The following is a 24,374-nucleotide window of genomic DNA, read 5'->3' as shown; positions in this document are numbered from 1 at the left end:
TTGCATGTCATCATATTCTGTTGATTTGTATTGGTTTATGATGCAAAAGTGTCTGTCATTTTTCATGTTTGAGACGTTCAGTTGCAGTTGATAATATGTTTGGTGTCTAGGACTATGCACTGTAATTGTCACCCTGAGGAGTTATTATTGGTTTTGCGTGCCTGATCATCCCAGTATTTTGCTTGCGCTCGCAGACTGACAAACAAGAGGTGTGTGCTCATAGCTGCGTTCTCCTCTGTTCTGTCAATGGTTAATGTAGCTCAGATAACATCAATACTTTGACCTGGACACCACCATCTAACATGAGCTTCTCTTGTTTTCCTGGGTTTTGTACTTTGAGAGCAAATAAACTTGACTCGTCAAAGTTGGTTTGCAGTTCCAGCTATGGTGCCAAATGATGGCGGACGTAAAAATAAATAAAATAAAATAAAATAAAAGTAAATAAATAAATAAAAAGATCCGCAAAGGTCATTTAATGTTTTTGAGGAGGTACTGGCATCCTTAAAGTGAGGATGTGAGAGGAAGTTAGCCCTATTAAGAGTTTTTGTAGGCACTATTTGTTGTCATTCCAAGTCACAGTGTTGGCTTTCAGTTAGGTCCTTCTTGTACCTCCAGCTGTGATTCAGATGAATTCAATGTTCCATGTCTGACTGCATTGCTGGGTTCCTGTACATAATCAGATTTTCCATTCTTGTTTACAGCGTTTCTCCTATTTTTTTCAACGACCTGCTCACCTCTTTGTTTCCTATGATTTGCAGCACTGTAATGACAACATCCATAACTGTCCATCGGACATGAACATAGTGGGCGCCTGGAAGAGGGGCTACACTGGGAAGGATGTGGTAGTCACAATTCTGGATGATGGAATTGAGAGGAATCACCCGGATCTCGTACAGAACTATGTGAGTGTGGTGGTTTAAGGTGGAGAATATGAACGCTCGTTTGGATTTAATGTGTTTTCCTTGGCTTGATGTGTGGGTAAGGGTTGGTAGTATTACAGTTTTGCTATCATGATCAAATTATGCCACATTCTGTCACAATGAGCATTTCTAGTAACATCTTATTTATGGCGTTTATCTTATGGCGTACCCTAATCTACAGTAAAGGGGGAAACGAGACATTTTTGTTTTATTTAATATACCCCAGTGCATATATCCACTTCAAATTACACACGTCTTTTAATGAAATTGATGGTGGAAAGTGTCCCCTCAGTTTTAAGGTACCTGAAAACTTAAACCTAGTGTCATTTTAAAAGACATTGCTGTCAGTTTTTGATGTTTTCATGCAAAAGGTGAAGATGATGAAAGAGCTTCATGAAGTTCTTTTGGACTGCATTGTAAAATAACACATAAATGGAAAAAGCTACAGAGCCCTGACGAAGTCTGTAAAACAGCCCTGTCCGTACAATTGGTTTGATAATAAGCAAGCAGCAGTTCTTGGAACCACAACTAATCATTCTCTGACAGGTGCACCATGCACAATTTCACAGCACGCTCTCAGCCTAATGATAAGAAAGAACCAGTGGTAACTCAAAAAGAATTGTTCTCGGTCTCCAACAAGTAACAAACATATCTGTTCCAACACTGCACCCAAAACTCCTTCCCTAATAAAGAAGCACAAAGAATGTCCGTCTAAATTCTGCCAACAAGCATTTAGACAATTCAAACCTTTTGAAATGGTGTACTCTGGTCAGATGATACAAAAATGAAATGCTCATAATTCAGCTTGTCATGTTTGGAGAAAGCAGGGTTGCCTGTGTAAACATCATGATATGGGGCAGCTTCTCTGTAAGTGGTGCTGGGGTATCATACATCATTAAAGGAAACATGAATGGAGTGATGTACTGGGATATATTGGAGGAGAGTTTAAGCTCATCAGTCTGGAAACTAAACCTGGGGAGAAGATGGACATTTCAACAAGACAATGACCCCAAACACTCTGCCAAAATAACTCGACTGATTTCTAAAAAGAAGGTGAAGGCGTGTTCACTTGAATCCCATATCATTTAATGTCACTTTTTAAATTGCAAGATTGCAATCATTGATTGTGGGCCTGGACCATCTGAGAGGAGGAATTGGCCAAAATTGAACCACATGGCTGCAAAAAGTGAATTGCTTTTTACCGTAAATGTCTTTACGGCTTTAGTCGAGCCGTAAAAACAACGGCTTTAGTTTATATTTACAAATACATATTTTTGTTCATATTTGTAAGTACGAAGTGAAAAGACATTGTGTAAATTTGGATATATGCACTGAAAGTGTATAAAATAACAAGTGTCTGTCTTGTTTCCCCTGACTGTGTGCGTATGGTTCCTCTCCACAAAAAACGTTACTGCTGCAAATACGAGCTGCACTGCTCAGGGAAAATCACCTGGCTTTAAACCAACTTACTAACTTTTACTAATATCGAACACATTTACATTCAAGGCAGTCTGCTGAAGGTTAGCCAAATTCAAGCATAATCCAGTTTTTCAGTCCGGGCTGCTTGACGAATGCCCATGATAAATAGGTCTGCCCCCGTTTTTAAATGCAGCTTGTCCTCATATCTTTCTCTCATGCAGGATAACCAGGCCAGTTATGATGTCAATGGAAATGATTTGGACCCCATGCCCAGATATGACGTCAGCAATGAGAACAAGTAAGAGTGCAATGCTTGTTGACGGTAAACACTCCGCTTGTACTCTACTTCAGCCACTTCACCTGTGTGAAGGAATGTGTTTAAAGTGCATTTCTGTGGGGTGTGTGTGTGTTTGTGTGTGTGTGTGAAGGATATTTGGTTGTGAATGTGAATATTTGCTGTGTGTGTGGTGAGTAGATGGATACCCCGTGTGTGTGTGTGAGTCTGTGGCTTCCACTCTGCCAGCGTGTGTGAGCCGGTGCCAGATGGCATCGCAGCGTTTTTGGAAGGTTGGGCCAGAAAGCTTGGCCTGGGTTTTCTCCTCAGCACCAGCAGTGTTCTATTGGGGTTTCATAAATGCTGCAATTCTTAAACTAACCATAAAACTGCTATCTTTCTGCACCTGTTTTCCCAGTCCTCGCTGAGAGAGCCTTCCATCTAGGGTTAGGGTGAGTTTTGATCGTTTTGCTAGACAGATCTATCCTTTTTTTTTTTTTTTCTTTTCTTTTCTTAAAGTGGTAGTCTGGTGCAAAAAAACCCAAACATTACCCCTTACCATGGCATGCCGTGCAGTGCCACAAACCACATAAGCAAGTCTATTTGAGTTCACTTAACAACTGTGGTGTGTGACGATGTAGACATGCAGTTTTCACAATGCTAAGTGGTATGGTAAAAGCCTTCATAGACCTCTGAATTTGTGTCCTCACTGAGCTGTTTGCATCATACCCATATTAGAAAATCTGGATCCAAGCTGTTTTTATATATGTGAAAAATGACATTTTCTGGAACTGCTGTAATTGCCTCCCTGTGGTAAACTAAAATGTTACATATATAATACATACTAACCTGTATATTACCAGTTTGTTTAGCAGTAGGAATAGTGCTACATCCATGCTGCTAACTTGCCAACACTCATGAATAATGATAACTTTATTCACAAGTTCATAAATAATGACGTTTACCGGCTCAAAGTGTAGTTACTACTGGTAGAACAACTTGACTGGCACATTTGGCAGTGTTTGCGCGCAGTGTTTTGGTGAGGCTGCCAGTCTAATGATGTCAGTTTTATACGCAGCTCTGTTGGTGTGTGTTGGTTTGCTAATGGCATGGATTTAACAAGATTTCTACTTGGGTTCTTTAATGATATCACACAATGAGCGCAGGATTCACCTGCATCAGCTACATCACATTTTTTTATTTACCACAGGGCGTGATGACTTTTCGAATAGAGAATGCTTCCCATGGCCAAAACATGTTTTGACAAAGTTTGACAAAGGGCTTGTTTCTGTTGCTGGTTAGCTAGCCAACAGTAGCCGTGTAGCTTTAATACAGATCTAAAGAAGCAAGTTTTGGATACGTACCTCGTTTGGGCTAATCGACTTCTCGTTTTTATTTTCTTACATTTACCAAATCACTTCTGCCTTTAGATGCGTCAAACTGTTCGTAAGCGTTTCCATGGCCCGAGGAATTTGCGTTTGAGCCTGTTGCTCTTGATGAGAGGAAGTGAGTGGTAGGAGGGTGGCTTTTCATGGCATGTATAGACACGTCCTATAGAATATTGTCTGTCTGGTGTAGCGGTCCTGTGCCGGGTGCCGGATGTCTGTTTTTCACTTTGCTTGAAGAAATACTTTATTTAAAACCGCTAGCGTGACTATGGATGAATGAAGGGCCTTGGTTTAGGACTGTTCAACACTTCAGCACTGCTGGCGTTTTGGTTACTATCTGACTCATTAATCCTAAAGTGATCTGTAGTATAGCTTTTATATAGCGTTTCTTTTATTCTGTATCCGTAAATGTTTTGTGTTTAATAATGATGGCCTGTCAGCACAAGCTAATGATCCTTTCTTTGCTGGTGTGGTTTAGTATATGCTTTCTCTGCTAGTATGGATGAAATATGATTCTATGTTATGTCTCTGAGGGAGATTCTGTTTGAAGTGCTGAGGCTGGAAGCTCACCTGCTCAGAAATGTGTACATCACACATGTTAAATATACTTTTGTGCCACTTCAAAGCCTTATGGTGTTATATTGGATATGGCTTGAAAGAGGCCCGTTTAATCCATACAGACAGCCTGTGCGTTAGGCTTTTGGCACTTTCATGTGTGTTTATGCTATGAAGTAATATCTTTTGGATACTGGTTTTGTAAATACTGTGTGTGTGAGTGTTAGAGAAGGCGAGGTCTGTGTTGTGGCAACGAATTTTATCTGTAATTGTAGCTAATGTAATAATTATATTTATACACTAAATATTTAATATACATGTATAGTGAGCAGGGTGCTCTTGAAAAGCAGCTCCATCTCTACAGAAATTTGCAATTATTTTATGTATCGTAATGTGTAGAGAGGCATTGATTTGAATTCTTGGCCAATGCAAATACACACATACATTTATTTATTTATGTATGTATGTATGTATGTATATATATATATATATATATATGTATATATATATATATATATATATATATATATATATATATATATATATATATATATATATATATATATATATATATATATATATACACACACACATTACATGCATCACATGCTGCGAAAGCTAGTAACAGTTCTGGCAGCAAGTCAGATTTTCATTGTTGCTCTCTTGTTTTCTACATGAAGTTTATTTAATAAAAAGCAGACAGTAAAGGCATTTGTATTACCCAAAAATGCGACGCAAAGAGAAATCTTTTTTGTCTCGGCGATTGTGTCGCATCCGGTGTGAAATAACAAGCACCGCAGAGAGGTTCCGGATTACCATGAGCGCAGCATCGCATCTGGTGTGAAATCGGCTTTAGGCTGGAGCAAACAAATTAGACCATCTCCACTGAGCATGGGTCCATTCTGTAGGTCCACAGACCATGTATGTGCACTTTGCATTAAAATTACACAGTGCAGTAAATCTGTTTCACTGCCGAGGTTTTCTTTGCCGTGTACTTCATTACTCGGGACCCCCACAGGACCACCACAGAGCAGGTATTATTTGGGTGGTTGTACATTCTTAGCACTGGCACTGACGCGGTAGTGACATGTTAATACAGTGTGTACTGCACACAGCAGTGCTGCTGGAGTTTTTAAACACCTCTGTGTTACTCTAGGATTGAAAACAGTCAGTAGCAAAATGAATGGTCTTATTTGCATTTATAATCACTCCAGTTGGTTTCCTAATTTAATCTGCATTGAGAAACTATCAAACACTAAAGTCACGAAGCTGCAATCAGCATCTCATTCGCCTGCTTTTTAAAAAATTTTTATTTTCTCGTTCCACCTTAAAGCCACAGGTACCCTTTAAGGCACCTGAGGCACCATTTAAGGTGAAACAGGAAAATTCAAAAAAGAAGTTGGTGATTGACGAGCTGACTTCAGCCTAGTAAAAACACTGAAAGAAGAAACTGTTCTACTTCTGCTAAAAAGTTTCCTGCCGGAGATGCGAGAAAAGCGGCTACAGCCGATCTAAAGCTTAAAGCAGAGCAAAGTAAGACTGCATCTTTGTTTATGTTTGTAGCCTTTGCTAATACATAACAGAGATGTATTTACATCACAGACAGTAAAATGGACATAAAATGTTGTGGCTCTCAAGGTGGACAAAATGGCTCTTCCTAACATTTGGGTTATTTCCCCTGCTGTAGAAGATGACCAATACAAACTCTGTGGAAACAGATGAGCTACTGTTTCTTACTTTACATCTACAAGGTGGACCAACAAGGTGGGTGTGTCTAATAGAGTGGACACGGAGTGGGCACAGTGTTTAATAACTCCAGCAGCACTGCTGTGCCTGATCCACTCGTACCAGCACAACACACACCAACAGGCGGTCACCACATCAGTGACCCTGAAAAGCTGAAAATGATCCATCACCCGCCTAACACAGTGGCCAGTGAGAGTATGAGAGCTCTGGTGTGTGAAGTGAGTGTTCTGGTGGCTGTATGTATTGTCCTGTGTGGGTTGTGCGTTGACTGGCCTCCGGAAAGCAATGTCAAGGTTACGCTGCGTGGGCTGAGCACGATGACATGAGGTGTGTGTGTGTGTGTGTGTGTGTGTGTGTGTGTGTGTGTTTCTGCTTTCCTCATTGACCTGTATTCATCTGGCAGATGTGAATGTACAGAGTCCAGTACTGTGGCACACAGTGTAATGCAAAGATCTACAAAAACACTTTGCATGGGTGTTTAAAATGATACAGATGCTTATCCTTTCTTTATGAATCTCTGTTATGGTTACATAGCTTAGGTAAAGTTGTGGAAGTGGTTTATTATAATTCAGTAGCATTCTTAACTTTATTTACTTTAACTTTAGACAGATAACTTGTCTAAAACAAGGCAAGTATCTAGTCGTATGTGATTTAGTAGGTCTGACCTGCTGATATCAGGTCTTGACTGTGTAATGACCTACCATAAACATTTATGGTGGTTTTGTTGATTGGACCCTGACTTGGCCAGGGATCTGCTGCTGTTTGGATCTTTGGAATCATCTTCTCCCCCCCCCCCCCATTTTAAATGGCTTAGATTCGAGACACTGGTTGCCATGGCAGCATGAGTTTTTCTGTGCAGCTGTTCTCTGCTGGAGGTTCCACAGCGGAATGCAGACTGAGTCTCTCTCTCTCTCTCTCTCTCTCTCTCTCTCTCTCTCTCTCTCTCTCTCTCTCTCTCTCTCTCTCTCTCTCTCTCTCTCTCTCTCTCTCTCTCTCTCTCTCTCTCTCTCTCTCTCTCTCTCTCTCTCTCTCTCTGACTTCATAAGTGAAGTTTAGTTTTTATGTCTTTTTTTTTTTTTTTTTTTTTTCTTTTTCTGGTGAGTGGTCGTATTAGATTTATGCGGGTTTAGTTTAGGTCACGCCGCTAAGAATGTCTCCACGTGTCGTCTGCGCACAGAGATGAGGGGGACTTTCGAATGTTTTCCCTCAATAGCTCAAATATTTAGCCACTGTGTTTGAGCCGGCTTGGCTTGAAGAGAGCATGTTTAGTTTCAGCACAGCTGTTGCCTCACTAACCCTGTAGCGCCTGTCCTTCTGTGTTTCCTAGTGATGCGTCGGCGTTAAAGAATTTTAGCAACCTCTGAGTATACCTGACTGTTTGTTTGTGTTTGTGTACACCCTGATGTTTGCGTTCTCCTCAGGCATGGCACACGGTGCGCTGGTGAAGTGGCAGCATCCGCCAACAACTCCCATTGCACTGTGGGTATCGCTTACAACGCCAAGATTGGAGGTTAGTACTGCTGGCCTGACCCGTTTTCTCCCAACACTGTGGTTTGGCACTCTGGCCTCTCTGTTTTAGCCCTCTATAAGTGTATACTACTTTCTTTCGCTTACTCACACAGTCTAACCTCTTGTTGTTTGTCCAGTTAGTATTTATCTGCTGATTTACAAATACTTTAATTTTTTTGCATTAAATATTGCCTGTCCCAGCAAACGTAGATATTCACAAATGCATGGGACAGTTCAGAGAACCTCTTTCTTAAAGCCAAAGGGAGTCTGAATCTGAACGAAGTATGTCCTGTGAATAACTTTCCAATGACCACTAGATGGTTGCCACGTTCTCCTCTGTGTAAACTGGGTGGTACTGATCTTGAGTAATGCACTCGTGAGTCGTATCTTCACCGATCACAAAGCTGATGGAGGTTGTCCCACCCACACAGCATTAACAAAACTGTGTTGCATTTCAGTCTCTCTGTGTTCAAGTCAGAGAAGCTTAAACTACCCTAGCAAGCATAACAGAGCTAGCAAAGAAAGTCTGTTCGTCCATTTGTTCATTAAAATGGCCACACCAGCATTCCCTGAATGCACACACAGGAGTATAGTCCACCTTACCTTCTGTAATATATTCCAGCGTAAGTATCAGGCAATGTTTCGAGTTGTGAAGAAGGTGGGCAAAGTGGAGATACTTGCTATCGTTGCTGTCCAGAAAAAAAAAGGATTTCCGAAATGGCAAAAAAAGGGCAAAAACATTCTTTACTTTTAATGAAAGTCAGTGTAATTAGGTTTTCTTACAAAGTTTTTGCAACCATTTCTATTGGTCAGTTTATCGTAAAATTCCAACAAAAATGGTAACTTGCATGTTGCTTTTTTTTATTTTTTTTTTTTATTTATTGGTTAGTGATGATGTATAAAGTCAGTTTCATTCATTTCTCCTCACTCATGCTGTTTAATACTACCTCAGTAATGCTGCAGGATAGGAGTATTGGACTGAGGGCTTTCAATCATGTGTGCCCTTAAAATATTTGCATCATGTTCAGACAGTTCTCACGTAGATCTGAAGGGATTTTTCACAGGCATTTTTATTGTATTTCCCTGTTTGTTATATTATGCCTCCTTTTTTCATTCAAACCTTGCTGGATGCTTATTTTAACTCGCACAAACATTTCTATTTACCACTGTGTTCCTTGGGGCATTAAAGTATGTGTGTGACCCCATTTACACCTGACCGTTTTGTATGTCTTGAGTATCAAGGCCATATCAGGATAGCAATTACCCACATAAAAATGCAGCTGTAAATGCACCCAAGACACATTTAAATCTAATTGCTCAAACCACATCAGGAGGTGGTCGGAGACACATTTGAGCCATATGCTTAGCCAAATGTAAATGCATGTCTTTCCAAGCCACAATCAACAACCAAAACCCCTCCCAATACTGTGATGTCGCCTGTTCTGCGTATGAGGGGCAAAAGAAACACTCACTGGACTGAGATTGAGGTACCTATATATAACGTTAAATATAAGCAACGCAAAACATACCAGTAATATGAAATAACCAAAGACAATAGTGTCTGCATTAATGTACTTGGTCTGTTGAACTCATGACTGCGATGGCTGATGATTTTAATCAGTGGCCGTTTGTGAACATCGGTGTGAAGCAGTAAAATTGATTTCGAGTCAATCTTTTGAAGAACAGAAAATCAAGGAACAAACAAGGCAATTGGTTATTGTTTATGAGTGTTTATCAACCAGAGACGCACTTGATAACCAAGACTACAATCCAGAGACATGAAATCACAAGATTGTAAGCCCAGTCTGTCCCACAGGTGTCCGGATGTTGGACGGAGATGTGACGGACATGGTAGAAGCAAAGTCACTGAGTCTACAACCCCAACACATAGATATCTACAGCGCTAGCTGGGGCCCAGATGATGATGGCAAAACTGTGGATGGGCCTGCTTCCCTCGCTAGACAGGCCTTCGAAAATGGCATCAGACTGGTAAAGAGATCATTTGTAAACTCTATTTGAGTGCACCACCACACTTATAACATGTTTATGTTTATATGTTTAACTAAGACATTCCTAAAGCTCATAATGACACAGGAGACACTTGGAGACCAGTAAAATATTTAATTGTCCATTAAACACTTTTGGTTACGTACTAAGTGCCAAAGTTGCTTATAGCAGGAACAAACATTAGATTGAATGTTTATAATTAAAGCATACCAGTAAGGTTTATATAAGATGGAAGGAGAATCTCTTGAAAGTCATGCATCCTTGGTGTACACTCTTCAAACTACAGATGTCCAAAAGGTACTTGGGAGCAACCATTTTCTGGTTCCTTGTATTAAACCTTTCAGTGGATGATTCTTTAAAGAACCACAGCTTACAACTGTTTGTCCAAACCAAGATCCATTTAGGAACCTTTGTGTTTAAGGATATACACTAAGCATTTGTAATGAAGATGAAGCTAATTTTAGGCTCTTCATCTTGTGCTTTTCTAGTAGGCTCTCTCAGGGCGTTTTCTTTCTTTCCTACTTTAATTCCTGGTAATTCCTGCCCTTGGGAGTGACCTTTGAGTGTAGGTATAGTTTATGTAGTCTGAGTCATGCGTTAAAGTGTGCCAGTAATTGGCCTCTGTCTTGTGCCAAAGGTGTGTTTGGAGTGGTTTAGGCGTGTTTCAAGTATGCATTCTATGTGTGGCCTGTAAATATGTCAACTATATGTCAATTTTGGTTGTCTTTGTGTGTCTTGAAGCAGAGAACAGTATTAGTGATCTCACCTTATACTTTGTAAGTCAGATTCATTACATTTCCGGTTTGATAAGAATGAGGCCAAATCAGTCTTGGGTTTAAAAAGTCTCATCTAGAGTAGTAGGTGGAAGATTTAGGAATGGAGGGCGTATATAATACAGTCAAGAGAAACTAAGGGTGGGAGGGATGAAAGGGAACCATATCCCAATGCTTGAAGACCTTTTCACTATGTGTACATCACTTAATTTACTGAAACATGCAGTTGGTCAGTTTTCTTTAAGTACTGACAATATCCACAATAATGCTAAGATGCATATTGTGATGTCATTCATCATAACATGATAAATATGTTACATTGCCCACATCTTAATGAAACCTAACAGTGAACAATCTCGCACCAAACTAATGAAGATCTGCTTCATTAGTAATCATGCCACAAGATGGATTAAATCCAAGTGGCATTATAGATTGATGTCTAAGCTCTTCTTTACTGTCCCTACACAGGGCAGGAAGGGACGAGGCTCCATCTTTGTTTGGGCGTCAGGTAATGGTGGGCGGAGCCGAGATCACTGCTCATGTGACGGCTACACCAACAGCATCTACACCATCTCCATCAGCAGCACCGCAGAGAGTGGCCGCAAACCCTGGTACTTGGAGGAGTGTGCCTCTACCCTCACCACCACCTACAGCAGTGGCGAGAATTATGACCGCAAGATTGTAAGTTCTCAAGAATAGTCATGTCAGTTTTGTGCTTGCACGATGTGATGTGGGGATGTGATCATGAATTTGTGTCTGTCTGTCTGTCTGTCTGTCTGTCTGTCTGTCTGTCTGTCTGTCTGTCTGTCTGTCTGTCTGTCTGTCTGTCTGTCTGTCTGTCTGTCTGTCTGTCTGTCTGTCTGTCTGTCTGTCTGTCTGTCTGTATACCATCGAGTAAGATTTGTTGAAAATACTAAGAAGCAGACATCAACCCATGAAAGCATCTTAAATGCTACAGTAAGCAGTTCTAAACTGACTGCGATAATCACCATCCTAACTTAAAAAAAAGTGTCTAGACTAATTACCTGTTAGAGGCAGCGTTACTTGTTCCGCCACCTATAATTTGTTGTGAAGCTTTCGAAAATTGCCAGTGCAGTGTTTAACTCTAGGGCAGAATTTCCCAAACTGTGGTCCTGGAGTAAATTAGCTGATTAGTTGGATCAGATGTGTTGGAGTAGGAAAATGCCAAAATGTGCAGGGCAGGGGTACTCAAGGACAGGCTTCGGGAACCACTGCTCTGGGGAAACGTTTTGCTTCATTGCCTTTAGTTGCAACAGACTCTCTTTTCTAATCAAATTCTGCTTAAAAGTTGGATTATTATATATTTCATAGCACTTGTTTTCTGCCATGACTGCAATTGCTTTATATGTCAATATTAAAGCAAATAATATTAACAGGAATTACAGTGTTATGCATTTTATTACACATTGAATGTAGAGATTCATTTTCCTATTACAAAAGCAGTTTTTATTCCTTTCCATTTTGCCACTGTAATTACTTAGTCTGGAAGGACTCTAATACCTATTGTGGCTTTAGTCAACAAATGATAGCAGAGTGAAGACATGTTGAAAACAGGTTCATTTGGAACAGGACAAATTAGTGTTACTAGTCTGTCTGTCTTTCCTTCTTCTGCCACATCAACTGCATATCAAAACATTTTGTTGTGACCTTTGTAATCCCAACACATGGTATTACTGACTGTAACTGACATACATAATCATCTATTTTAGCTTTAATTACTGTTTTAGTGTGTATGGAAACATTCAAAAGCAATATGTTTACTTTCTAAGCAATACTTCATAACTGTAATTGGCAGAAATACATTCCCATTAGGGAACTGAATGATCTGTTTGACAAACAAACGTTCAACATGTTGATGCTTTATAGTGCAGCTAGATAATAAGCTTGTAATGTTGATGCAAACAAAAGGTAGTAAATTGGACTGCTTGGCTAAGCGCTTCTGAAAACCTTTGTAGCAACTCTGTTTTAGATTGCAATGATAGTGATTTTTTGTGTTGGAAGAGTTTATGGAAAAGGCATTTTCAAAAATATGTAACAAGCTACTACTGTACTTTTTCCAACAAGTGTCCCACGAGCCCCCCCCCCCCCAAATAACCCCTTTGAATATACACCAGTGTTTCATAATACAGTTTTAGTCAACTGAGATGTGCCATAAGGATTATTTTGACCTTCTATGTTTTGTTACTGTTTGACATGATGTCCAGACACCACCAGCCTATCTGCATGGGTTGCTGGTAATGGCACAAGTGTCAGTGACTACATAGTTATTGTCTCGCTTTCCAAACTCTTCATAGTTCTCTGGCATAAGCATCAATCTTTGGTTTACTTCTCGAATCCCAGCACTTCTGGCACTCAATCTGATGCATTTGTTGCATTGCAAATGACGCCGAAGACACTCTTTAATCCAGTTTGAGCAGGCACAGTGTCCAGACTGAGGCGTCATCTGTGAAAACCTGATTGGAATCGCATTTGGATGTAGTAGATGTAGACTATCAAAAATCAATCTGAGTATAATCTGGACATGCCCAAATTTGGGCTGATTTGGGATGGCCTGATCAAGGCCTAAGTTACATATCCATGTGAAGCATATCTTTTGTATGCATAACTTTATGAAATTGTAGCTCTTTCTTTAAGACCCTCTGGGCGCCTCCTTCTGGGCAGGACGATTTGTCCCTTCATTTGGATTACTGGCTGTCTGACCAATTGCATAATTTTAGAATTTGCCAAGTGTAGGGCTGGAATGAACAGTCCAAGCAAATGTACTTTTGTTCTTCACTCTGCATTGAACTGTCCCACAAGCTGTGTAAATCACTTTGAATTCAACTCCTAATGTTCCTTGGAGTGCAAATATTACTTGTCGTTCATTGTACAATATGCTATTGTGGCCCACGCGTCTCTTTTTTTTTATTTCTTGGTCAGTGGGTCATTGTGACATTGTGAAACTCCCCTAATGTGAACCACTACATTTTACACACATGCCTGATGGTTCTGAAGCTCGTCTTGGAAAGACTTGATAAATTCCATACTTACAGTATAACATCTCATAAGCTCTTTCACAGCATAGTTATGTAGAGTCCACCCTAATGTTAACCTTAATCTTAACATTGTAAACACCGGTAAAGCTCTAACTCTCATTTCCTCTCTTTAGATCACTACAGATCTAAGGCAGCGCTGTACAGACAGTCACACCGGAACGTCAGCATCAGCTCCTATGGCTGCTGGGATCATTGCTCTTGCCTTGGAAGCAAAGTAAGACACCACTCAAATCTAAACTGACCCATCCACCAGGCCTCATACATTAGCACACTACACCAACCAGATTGCTCCTTAAAGACATTTAACAAAACTACAAAGCTCTTAGCTTTAAGACGGTACACATCATAATATGAAATGATGGCTTACAGAGGATATTTCTCAGTATTAGATACCGTTTTGTGAGATCTGAGCTGGGCTTGAGCAACGATGAAACGGGACTCCTGCATTTCCCGCAAGATTATTGTTCTAACTGTGTGGTGATGTTAATATTAATTACAGTCCAACTGGAAAGGAATATAAAGCTAATATTTGGAGTCTGGAGATAAATGGAAGCAATTAAACTCTATTAGAGACTTTGTTTTAAATGAGGTCCTAAGTCACAGGCTTGCGGAAACTTGCCAGGTTTCACCAAAATACTAGATGACCTGCATAAATGTTTGAATCATGAGTAATCCCAGTAGATATGTGACATACAATGGCCCCCAGAAGTATTTGGACATTTGTGGTATACCTGAAAACGTATGCAAGTTCACTGGGTTGGGAAACAATGTCTAGCCAAGTGGCGTTTATTTTAACCGGACCATTCCAAGTGGCAGCTGGTGTCTTTCCGATTGTCATCCTACTGAAAGATCCGTATCTGTTGCTTGAGCAATTTGTTTGCAGACTTCCGCAGGTTTGCATCCAAAACGTGTTTGAACACTTCTGAGTTTGTGATCCCATCAATGAACAAAGCTCAACACCAGTGTAAGAAGAACTGACCCAGATTTTGATATTTCCACCTCTGTGATTTACAGAACCCAGAACATTTAATGTATTTTCACTTAGAAAATCTGTGAAACGGCAAACATTTGAAACGTGTTCTAGTTTTTTCATATGACTGTACAGAAAAGTACTTAGTTTTCATGTTTTGTGTTTACTGTGATATTATGTTGTTTTTATGAGGTGAAATTGTGTTTTTAGGTGCCTAAAACACTTGCACAGCACTGTATAACAAACATTTCTATTTCTGTGCATTTGATATGGATCCTTTGCGTCCCTCGTCCTCTCTGAAAAATGTAAAGCTTTCAAACCGTTTTACTTTGGTTCCGTTTTGAAATGAAAGGCTACAGAGCTTTCTAGTTAGCAGAACACTGCCTGCCTGTTTCGCAGGGACCAAGTTTGATCTTACACAGGAAATTTTGAGCAAAACCTCAGCATATGGCTGCCATGTGATGACACATTCCCGGCAAAACTTACTCACTCACATATTATATGCCCTTTTTTTTTTTTTTTTTTTAACACTACTTTGCCATTCAGAGACACGTGGCGGACATCTTGCTTTGGTTTGATCTTAGATCCCACTCTTCATGGTGCGTTAGGGAAGCAGCCAGAATGAACCACGAGGAGAAAAAGCAACGGACACATTAAAAAGGAATGGGTAGAAGTAGTTTGGTTCCTCTGAGTGCAGTATCATTTTCATATTGTTTGTTTCCTTGCTGGTTTGTCCTGCAGCCCTCTCCTCACGTGGCGGGATGTGCAGCACATCATTGTCAAAACATCTCGTGCCGGCCACCTCAATGCTCCTGACTGGAAAACCAATGCAGCAGGATACAATGGTAACAGCTTTTGAATTCTTTATGAACTCTTGTTGTTTTATAGTTTCTCGCTAACCTGCTTTGCATATTAAAACCCAGGGGCCAAAAAAAAATGAGCTGTTTCATCACTGCCTGCTGTCAGTCCAGTGCAATAATTCTGAAGAACTACCTCAGAAACCTTACATTTAAATGCCAGGTAGTCAAGTGCCAGAGGCATCAACAGTGGCTAAAGCTTTTCTTCTTTATGAATTTTAAGATGTTTGCATAAATACTATAACCCTGAACAACTCCAGTCATGTTCAGTTACGTAAACATTGTACTCTGATTTCCTTAAATAGATCAAAGGGACATCCCGGCCACCATAAATATAACACAAACGTAACCATCTCTACATCTGTTGTAAACATGCCAACTCGCGTCCTATAGTGGTGCTGCAGTAGTTTACAGTAGTGCGTACAATTTAACGACTTAAAGAAGGGTTTCTTAAGTGAGGAGGAACTGCTTTGGGGTGAATTTTATGGGTGGGCTGTTTGAAATGTGTTCACCCCCCCATTATGCATTATGTACAGAGTTACACTCGTGCTAGCTTGGCTGAATTTATTAGCCCACAGATGAATGGCAGTCAGGATGGGGTGACGTTGCAGGGGTTCACAGCGGCTGTGTGAAATGCATGCTGAGTTGTAGTGAGAACGTTTACTGAATTAAAACAATGTAAAACTGAATTCTGTCAAAGCGATGCAGCTGAGGAGCACAATGCTAAGCTGTAGATGCAGCAATAAGCACCTAGGCTTTGAACATGTAAACGATGAACTCTGAATAACCTCTTGTTTGATGTATGATGTAATATGCAGGTTAAAAAAGCAATCAGTTCATGTCCTACAGAATATAATATGGAGTAAGGAGCTGTTTTGTTTGCTTGCATTAGTCTGCTGTTTCAGTTTTGGCCTGCTGCAGCTTGTTTTCTATAACTGGCCTGTATTTTAATGGGTAGCATAGTCAATGTATAAATAACAAACATGGTTTATGGTTATCACATAATATTCAATAAGGGGATTATCCTGTGGTACCATTTAGATAAAGTTTGATTCTAAAAACAAATCTGTGTGAGATGATGGAAAATCTCTATCCTCCTGATAATCTCTGTCTGAGAGTATTTTCAGATAGCAGCCAAGTACAAACTCTGCTTAATTGCCACAGTGTGACACTGTTCTAAACAACCGTTATGTCTAGATACATTATAATCACACCTAATTTTCAGGTCCTTTATTTAAGAATGTAAGAACTTCAATACCATACAGAAAAATGTACACAAAATAAACAAACAATCTATCAACGTTCTTTCACTTGCAGTCTTTTGTAGAAACAGCTGTTACTGATCAAACTAGGCGTCTGGGTGCACTGAATAAATGGCCTTTTTCATTTTTCTGAAGTCACTTATAAATTCTAGCGGTTGTGATTTTTGGGAATTATTTTGTTGGGGTTGGTGAAGGTGGTGTGAGGAAGTTCTATGTGAAAACGTTTATATATCTGAGCCAAACCAAACTGTGCAGTCTGTATCAATTTTAACACAAATTACAAAAAATCAAAATTTTTGACCTCAATTTTTACAAAATCTGAAAGTGAATGTGTATCATTATAGCTCTACCTTCAATATTTTAGCATATTTGAAGACTTACAAAATAAGCTTAACCATTAACCCTTACGTGTCCATTACACCATCAAGGCATTCACCTATTTTTTGCACTTGGTCTCTATGGCTGCTTGTTTAATTATGCACGTGCTGCATTTATTTACAGTAAGTCATCTGTACGGCTTTGGGCTCATGGACGCCGAAGCCATGGTCAAAGAAGCTGAGCGATGGAAACCAGTTCCCCCCCAGCACATATGCGTAGAGAATGCTGATAAGCAGATAAGGTACTCACATAAGTCATCACAATGGCAAGTCTTATCCAAATGGCTCCTCCTTAGACTCACATACTACCATATGTCTAAAAAGCTCACGTTTATTTTGCTGTTGTGAAGCTGCTAATATATCATAACTCTTCCCAAAGGACAATTCGTCCGGAGCACGTGGTTCGGTCCGTGTACAAGGCAACAGGCTGTACGGATAATGCAAATAATCATGTCATTTATTTGGAGCATGTTGTGGTACGCATCACAATTACTCATCCACGACGAGGAGACCTGTCGATTAACCTTACCTCTCCGTCAGGGACGAAGTCTCAGCTCCTCGCCAACAGGTAAAATGCCTTGCTTATAAGAGTGACATCTAGTTTTGTAGCAATGCATTGACGTTTCTGCTGAATGCATCAGTTCTCTTCAGTTCTAACTGAAATTTTCCAGGGTTACCGAGAGTTATTCCATCTGTCATTTCAACGACTTGCTGGGTCATTGTGTAAAGGTTGCTTTAGAATGGCTTAGTTTACTTGTGCTTTGTGATGTTATAGGCTGTTTGACCACTCAATGGAAGGCTTTAAGAACTGGGAGTTCATGACTACCCACTGTTGGGGGGAGAAAGCTGCCGGAGACTGGATACTCGAGATCTATGACACACCCTCACAACTCCGCAGTCAGAAAACTCCAGGTACATATGCTGACCAGACACCTAGTTCATAAACATAATTTCCATTTAGCTTTGTAGGCAAGAAGAAGGCAGGAACATAGTGTTTCATCTGCCTACTTCTAGTTATTGCTCACTGATGTGTTTTTCCAGGCAAACTGAAGGAGTGGTCGCTGGTGCTTTATGGTACCTCAGTGCACCCGTACTCATTCCGTAGTGAGAAGCCTCGCTCTGCGGTGGAGGTTCAGGTTGATGAAGAGTACAGTGAGGAGTATGTGGGTAGGTCTGATCTTCGTTCTCACTAACATCAGAAAGGTTGCCAAGGCATTCCTTTTAAGCATTCTGTCCACCCAAAGTAGAGTTCCAAAGTTCCATTCTTTGATCCTGTAAATCTGTCTTCTCTTGAAAAGGCCCCTGTGACCCTGAGTGCAGTGATAATGGTTGTGAGGGCCCTGGGCCTCATCAGTGCATCAACTGCCTGCACTACTTTCTCAAGTTTAAGAACAACACCAGGTACAGTGCACCTATAGACATACATGTGCATGGATACTGACTAGCATTTTGGTAGTGCAGGATATAACAGATCTTCTAAATCTTCCAATTTTCTGTCTGATTTAATTCATTCTCTAGGGAATAAATTTAAGTTGTCTTTTTTTTTTTAATGGTTGATGTAGGCTGAGTTTGTTCTGTCCATATAATCATAATTGCTATGATTTTGTTATAATGCTTTTCAAACATTTCATTAACAGACTTGATACTGTTCTTGTCTACACATCAGGACAATTCCCTCTGCTTCAAAAAAACAAAACAAAAAAAACCTTCACTCACACTCAGTTTCTGTGCAATAAAATGTCAAATATCCAGCAACTTAAAAACACGTTTACTGCACAAAATGTAGAGTGTGAAGCTGAAAGAGAGATTTTGATCAAAGTTGCAGCAGCGTGCTATAGTAATATTAGGCTTGTTCAGGCTGGCCGACCTCTCTAACTACTGCCAGAAAATAAAAGCTTTAAAAGCGAAGAAATGAGCTCTGCCATTTGCAGCTGTGGGCTTGTTTACATTGCCATTGCCATGCCACTGTCTCCAAAACCTCCAGTCCATTCTGATGAGTCCTGATCAGGCAGAGAAGAGTCTTTCTGACTTTTTACCTAATCCCAGTTGAATTTTTCTTTTTTTTTTTCTTTTCATTATTTGATTCCAAATAATTGAATTATTCTAAACATATGTGCCTTGATCATTTGGTTAATTGATCATTTGATAATTGATAGTTGTGTGTCTTAATCGACATCTGGGTTAAAAGAACTGCAGAATAGATTCTGAAGCCTTGACACCACAGCATGAAGCTAAATTCAGTTGTAAGCATGTTATCAACCAGCAAAATGCTGAGCACACAAACAGCCCAGCTGTCAGAGCATTTAAGACTGAATTAATGAAAACGACAACCATCCACAAGTTAAAAGCCTGATGTCAGCAATTTAAGAAAGCTGCGTTTTGCCCGTCCACAAAACAGCATTTAAAAAGGCAAACAATAAAAGTCTATTCTGGTGATGGCAAAAAGCTCACTTGCAGCAACCTCAAATGGTGTTTCCATGTAGACGGGAGGCCACAGTAAGTTGTTGTAAATATCTGGATAGGTGTGGATGATGTGGGTAAAAAAACGGAATCAGTTTGAGTTGATAAAATGTGCTAAGATCAGTTAGCTTCTAGAAAAACATCATGGCACATGCTGACAACAGATGTGTCAACATGCCCCTGATAACACATCTCATTGCTAGGCATTTGTGTTAGTGACTGATTTGGTTTTCTCTCTTACATGAGTGCATGTACACGCACTTACACTTGAGAAACGCATCTGCAGCTAATGAATTTTTCAGCCTGTGACTTTTGCCTTTGTTTCTTGGGGAAAGATTTTCCTCATGGCTGTCAGCTGTTGTGTTGTCTGTCTCAGACGGCTCCCACTTCCTCTGCCTCTCTTTCCATCCCTGCCTCTCGCCCCTTCAGGATGTGTGTGCCTGAGTGTCCGTCTGGATTTTTCCGAGACGATAAGAGACGTTGTAAGAAGTGTACGCCTCTATGCGAGTCCTGCGTTGGCAGTCGCAGCGATCAGTGTACTTCCTGCCGGCCTGGACTCTACCTCCGAGAGGGAGCCAACATGTGTGTCTATGCCTGCCCTGAAGGCTCCTACCTAGACCATGGTAAGTCATGGGGGTAGGCTTACGGGCATACCAGTCTGAGAACGCCCGATCCCGTCTGGTCTCGGAAGCGGAACAGGGTTTGGTCTGGTTAGTACTTAGATGGAACACCACCTGGGAATACCAGATGCTGTAAGTCATTGTGGTATAAATCTCTGTGCTCAGTGTTTAGATTTAATTGATGTAGCATCATGAAATCTCACCACTATTATTTTAGTAAGATTATGAATAATTTAAAGAAATACAATGAATGCCTTTTTTTTGAACATGTGGAAATAGCCTGGTGATTTTATTTTGGCCAATGAGAAAATGGAGCACATGCTTAAATATTACTATAATTTTCTAGAATCTGTTTTACTATTACAGACCATAGACATTATATCGGCACCTTCAGAACGATGCACGTGTTTTCCACTTTCCATTTACTTCTATACTGTTTCTGTAATCAGAGGACCACCAGTACAGCAACAGGCATTAATTCTTCTTTTACGAAGAGAATGTTTTATCCACCGTTATTTCCTTCCTCTCAAAACCCCAGACTTTTAACCACGGCACTATAAACACACCAATCATCTGAAGAGTTATAATGAGCTCAGTGGGATAATTACATTGTGCTTGAGGTTTTACACCGTTTCTGTCGCAGACACCAGCATGTGCCGGAAATGCAGCGAGAACTGCAAGAAATGTACCTCCGTGAATATCTGCACAGAATGCAGGCCGGGGCTCAGGTAATTCTTCTTCCATGCAGCCTGTTCCACATATCAGAGCACGTTTCTGTGGTCTGGTATCTACACTCTTCCTGCCAGTGTGTCAAAACTCTAGCCAAGATTTGGCCTGAAATGTAGTTGGAACAGCCTTGCTGACTTCCACTGTATCCTTATATCATTAGAATGTTGCAACTCGAGAACTCTGTATCATTAGCAAGGAAACGTCCATGGAAATGAATGAACGTCTATGGAAATGTTGTTGTCCAGCTTCTGAGGTTCAAATATGTGGCGAAACACCGCACTCTCTAGAGAGTAATCTCACTTCAGCATTCCCTGGTGCACTCTGCGATAGCGTTAGAAGACGCTCGAGTGAAGGAGGTGGAAAAAGAAAGAAGGGAAGAAAAACGGGTTATGGTGCAGAGAGAACCTCCTAATGCGGAGCAGCTGTGTTCTGTGAGCGATTTTAAAATGTGTTCCAGGAGTGACTTCTCTGGATTGGCCATAAAGGTTGTTCACCCGCACATTTGGACTTTAATCCTTACTTTGTTTAAGCTTTTCAGACTTGTTTAGACTACTGCAGGTATGAAAGGTGGCCGACAGGACTGAAATTTAGCTCATGCTACATTTTCTGCTTTTGTGGGATTTGATTTGTAGTGTTTTTTTTTTTTTTTTGTTTTTTTAATTTGTCTGTAATTCAAGGCCATTGAACTAACAAATGGTAATAGGAGTCTACTTAAATTTCTGAAGGAAGTCAATATCATTAGTCAAAGTATGCGGTTTACTGCTGTTGTGGGAAAGCTTTAATAGGCTGTTATTCCTTAAAATGTTTTAAAAAGTGATTGATTTACAACAGTTTTGTGCTGCTGATGTCAGCTTAAATGCTGAATTTGAACCCAATGAGGAAAAAAAATATTTTGTGTGTGTGTTGGTGTTGTTGGGCGTTGTTGTTGGGTGGTGGTTTTTTTATTTATTTATTTATTTATTTATTTATTTATTTTTTATTTTTTTTTGTGTGTGTAAATCTCTGATTGTATCCTTCTTTATTTCTCTCTCTCCCTGCTAGTCTACAGGGGAACAAATGCCAGTTGACGTGTGACCCGGGCACATACTATAATGGGCACAAACGGTTGTGCGAGCAGTGCCATCCTGCTTGTGCTACCTGCGCAGGTACACATACTCTGTTTGTTTATTTATTTATTTTTCCTGTATGCACAAAAGATTTACATGTTAAATGTCATACGCCCATCTTGGTTTTTTTTAATCGCTTTAAGCTGGTTTCGTTTTTGTTTCCTCCACCTTGTCTCAGTATTTTCTGCAAGAGAATTTGTTCTAAACACTAGAATCCATTTTGTATGCAGGAGCCGTCCACGAATTTGCCTAGTTTGTTTGCGTATTAGCGCACTGTCTCTGTGCCAGAAGGAACAGTCTTGTGTAACTTGTGCAGTAATATAGATTCAGTGGAAGGTCATATATGGTTTGTAGTACTTTTGTCAAAGATTGATTTGAGAATTTTTTTTCTTTTTCTTCAGTTTTTTGTGAATGTTATGCTTTTAAAGGGACTCTTGACAAAATACATACAGTAGTGCTATAGCCCCAAAGTGAAATGATCTAGTTTATAAACTAAAAAAACATTTCAGATTATGTCTCTTGAAGATGAGAGAAACTTGAAAAAGTTCAGCTTCTTCTGCCTCAAACAGAAATTACCCCTCAGATCCTAAAGTTAGCCTGCTAGCTGCCTCCTTTCTTTTGGCTAAGGGTACAAACTTGTGAACTTGTCTCTGGAGGCCATTTTGTGCTGTATAAAGATAGAATCCCCGTGTGTGTGTGTGTGTGTGTGTGTGTGTGTGTGTGTGTGTGTGTGTGTGTGTGTGTTTTTAAAAAAAAAAAACAATTTCAGTTCATTGACTGAGGTTATACTTTCACTAATGTTAAGTTTTGTTATATTTATTAAGCTATACACTCACTGGCCACTTTATTAGGTTCAATTGCTTGTAGGCATGTAGAGGTGGTCAAGACGACTTGCTGAAGTGCAGACTGAGCATCAGAATGGAGAAGAAAGGTGATTTATATGACTTTGAACGTGGCGTGGTTGTTGGTGCCAGACGGGCTGGTCTAAGTATTTCAGAAACTGCTGATCTACTGGGATTTTCATGCACAACCATCTCTAGGGTTTACAGAGAATGGTCCGAAAAAGAGGAAATATCCAGTGAGCGGTCAGTTGTGTGGACGAAAATGCCTTGTTGATGTGAGAGGTCAGAGGAGAATGGGCAGACTGGTTCCAGGTGATAGAAAGGCAGCAGTAACTCAAATAACCAACCGAAATCTCTGAGGAAAGTTTCCAACACCTTGTTGAAAGTATGCAACGAACAACTGAGGCAGTTCTGAAGGCAAAAGGGGGTTTAACCTTTCATTAGCAAGGTGTACCTAATAAAGTGGCCAGTGAGTGTAGTTAACAGTCAAGATGGGTCAACACCACAGGGGCCACAGGGTTTCTCAGTTGTATGATGAATTTGAACAACGCATGCTGTGCATTGTAGTGAAAGAACACTGATGAACGAAAACTTGAAGACAGGCTTGGGGATAGTAATGCGTTACAGAATACTGCAGAACAAATAACATATTTTAGGACAGAATGCCCCTTTAAACTACATTTGAGTTTGTTGGGTGTATGGAAGTAGCATATAATTTGTATCAGAGGTGAATGACTGCTTGCTTGGTAGTTTTAAGCATGTGTCTTTTACTCAGGTACTGGTATGGAGGCATGCACTAAATGTGCAGAGGGATACTATCTGGAGGAGTGGCGGTGTGTGCCCACCTGCAGTGCGGGATACTACATGGCAGAGCATACAGAATTCAGGGAGGTCCAGAAGTTCTGCCGCAAGTCAGTACTGCACCATATTTAACTGTGCCCTCAGCAAAGACTACTTGTGTAATTAAAGGTGTGTGAAGTCTGAGTGCTTTGTTCTGGTTCCTCCCCCAGGTGTGACCATACCTGTTACACATGCACAGGCCCAGGGGAGAGGAACTGCAGCACCTGTGTGAACGGCTACAACCTAGAAAATGGCGTATGTGTCGTCAGCACAATCTGCAAAGATGGTGAGTACAGTTTATTTGCCTGCTTTCTTTCCTCCAGGCTTTCAGCCCTCCTGTCTGTTAATCATTTCCTCCTGCTTTCTGTTTCTTTAGTCACAGAGCTTCTGCCTGAGGCATAAATCCATTGTTTTAGGTTTCATAGAAGTGTTGAGGAGACAGATGGCCCTTTGTCACCTTTGTATTACTACTGCATTGCCACCAGCACTGCCTGCTTAATGGCAGATGTACAGCTTTTCATTTACTTTTCTGCAAGGAATTAACTACACCTTGTCAACTAATTTGTCCAGCATACAAATGTTTTTTCACAAAACTATCTCAAAGTTTACTTGTGGTGGAAGAACTTGGGACAATCTTAAATTCACCTTGGGTTAGGGATGTGCA

General features: G+C 40.3%; 1 protein-coding gene and 1 pseudogene across 4 annotated transcripts in view; both read left to right on the top strand.

Moving 5' to 3' along the window:
- Nucleotides 1–24,374, top strand: part of pcsk5b (proprotein convertase subtilisin/kexin type 5b) — a 73,734-nt gene that overhangs the window by 6,300 nt on the left and 43,060 nt on the right. For all 4 annotated transcript variants that reach the window (XM_037536050.1, XM_037536051.1, XM_017696422.2 and 1 more), the window contains exons 4-20: nt 759–902; nt 2,561–2,637; nt 7,724–7,812; nt 9,628–9,800; nt 11,060–11,272; nt 13,761–13,861; nt 15,359–15,462; nt 17,238–17,355; nt 17,493–17,681; nt 17,889–18,025; nt 18,155–18,280; nt 18,412–18,514; nt 20,003–20,196; nt 20,837–20,921; nt 21,964–22,067; nt 23,646–23,781; nt 23,881–23,996. In XM_037536050.1, the coding sequence (XP_037391947.1) occupies nt 759–902; nt 2,561–2,637; nt 7,724–7,812; nt 9,628–9,800; nt 11,060–11,272; nt 13,761–13,861; nt 15,359–15,462; nt 17,238–17,355; nt 17,493–17,681; nt 17,889–18,025; nt 18,155–18,280; nt 18,412–18,514; nt 20,003–20,196; nt 20,837–20,921; nt 21,964–22,067; nt 23,646–23,781; nt 23,881–23,996 (2,209 nt within the window). The remainder of the gene's footprint in view (nt 1–758; nt 903–2,560; nt 2,638–7,723; nt 7,813–9,627; nt 9,801–11,059; nt 11,273–13,760; nt 13,862–15,358; nt 15,463–17,237; nt 17,356–17,492; nt 17,682–17,888; nt 18,026–18,154; nt 18,281–18,411; nt 18,515–20,002; nt 20,197–20,836; nt 20,922–21,963; nt 22,068–23,645; nt 23,782–23,880; nt 23,997–24,374) is intronic.
- Nucleotides 20,214–20,332, top strand: LOC119262849 (annotated as a pseudogene).

Source organism: Pygocentrus nattereri, chromosome 29 (genome assembly GCF_015220715.1).
Source record: "Pygocentrus nattereri isolate fPygNat1 chromosome 29, fPygNat1.pri, whole genome shotgun sequence".
In the NCBI taxonomy this organism is placed as follows: domain Eukaryota; kingdom Metazoa; phylum Chordata; class Actinopteri; order Characiformes; family Serrasalmidae; genus Pygocentrus; species Pygocentrus nattereri.
The sequence above is the reverse complement of the archived record's forward strand: the minus strand, read 5'-3'. Positions and strand labels throughout refer to the sequence as shown.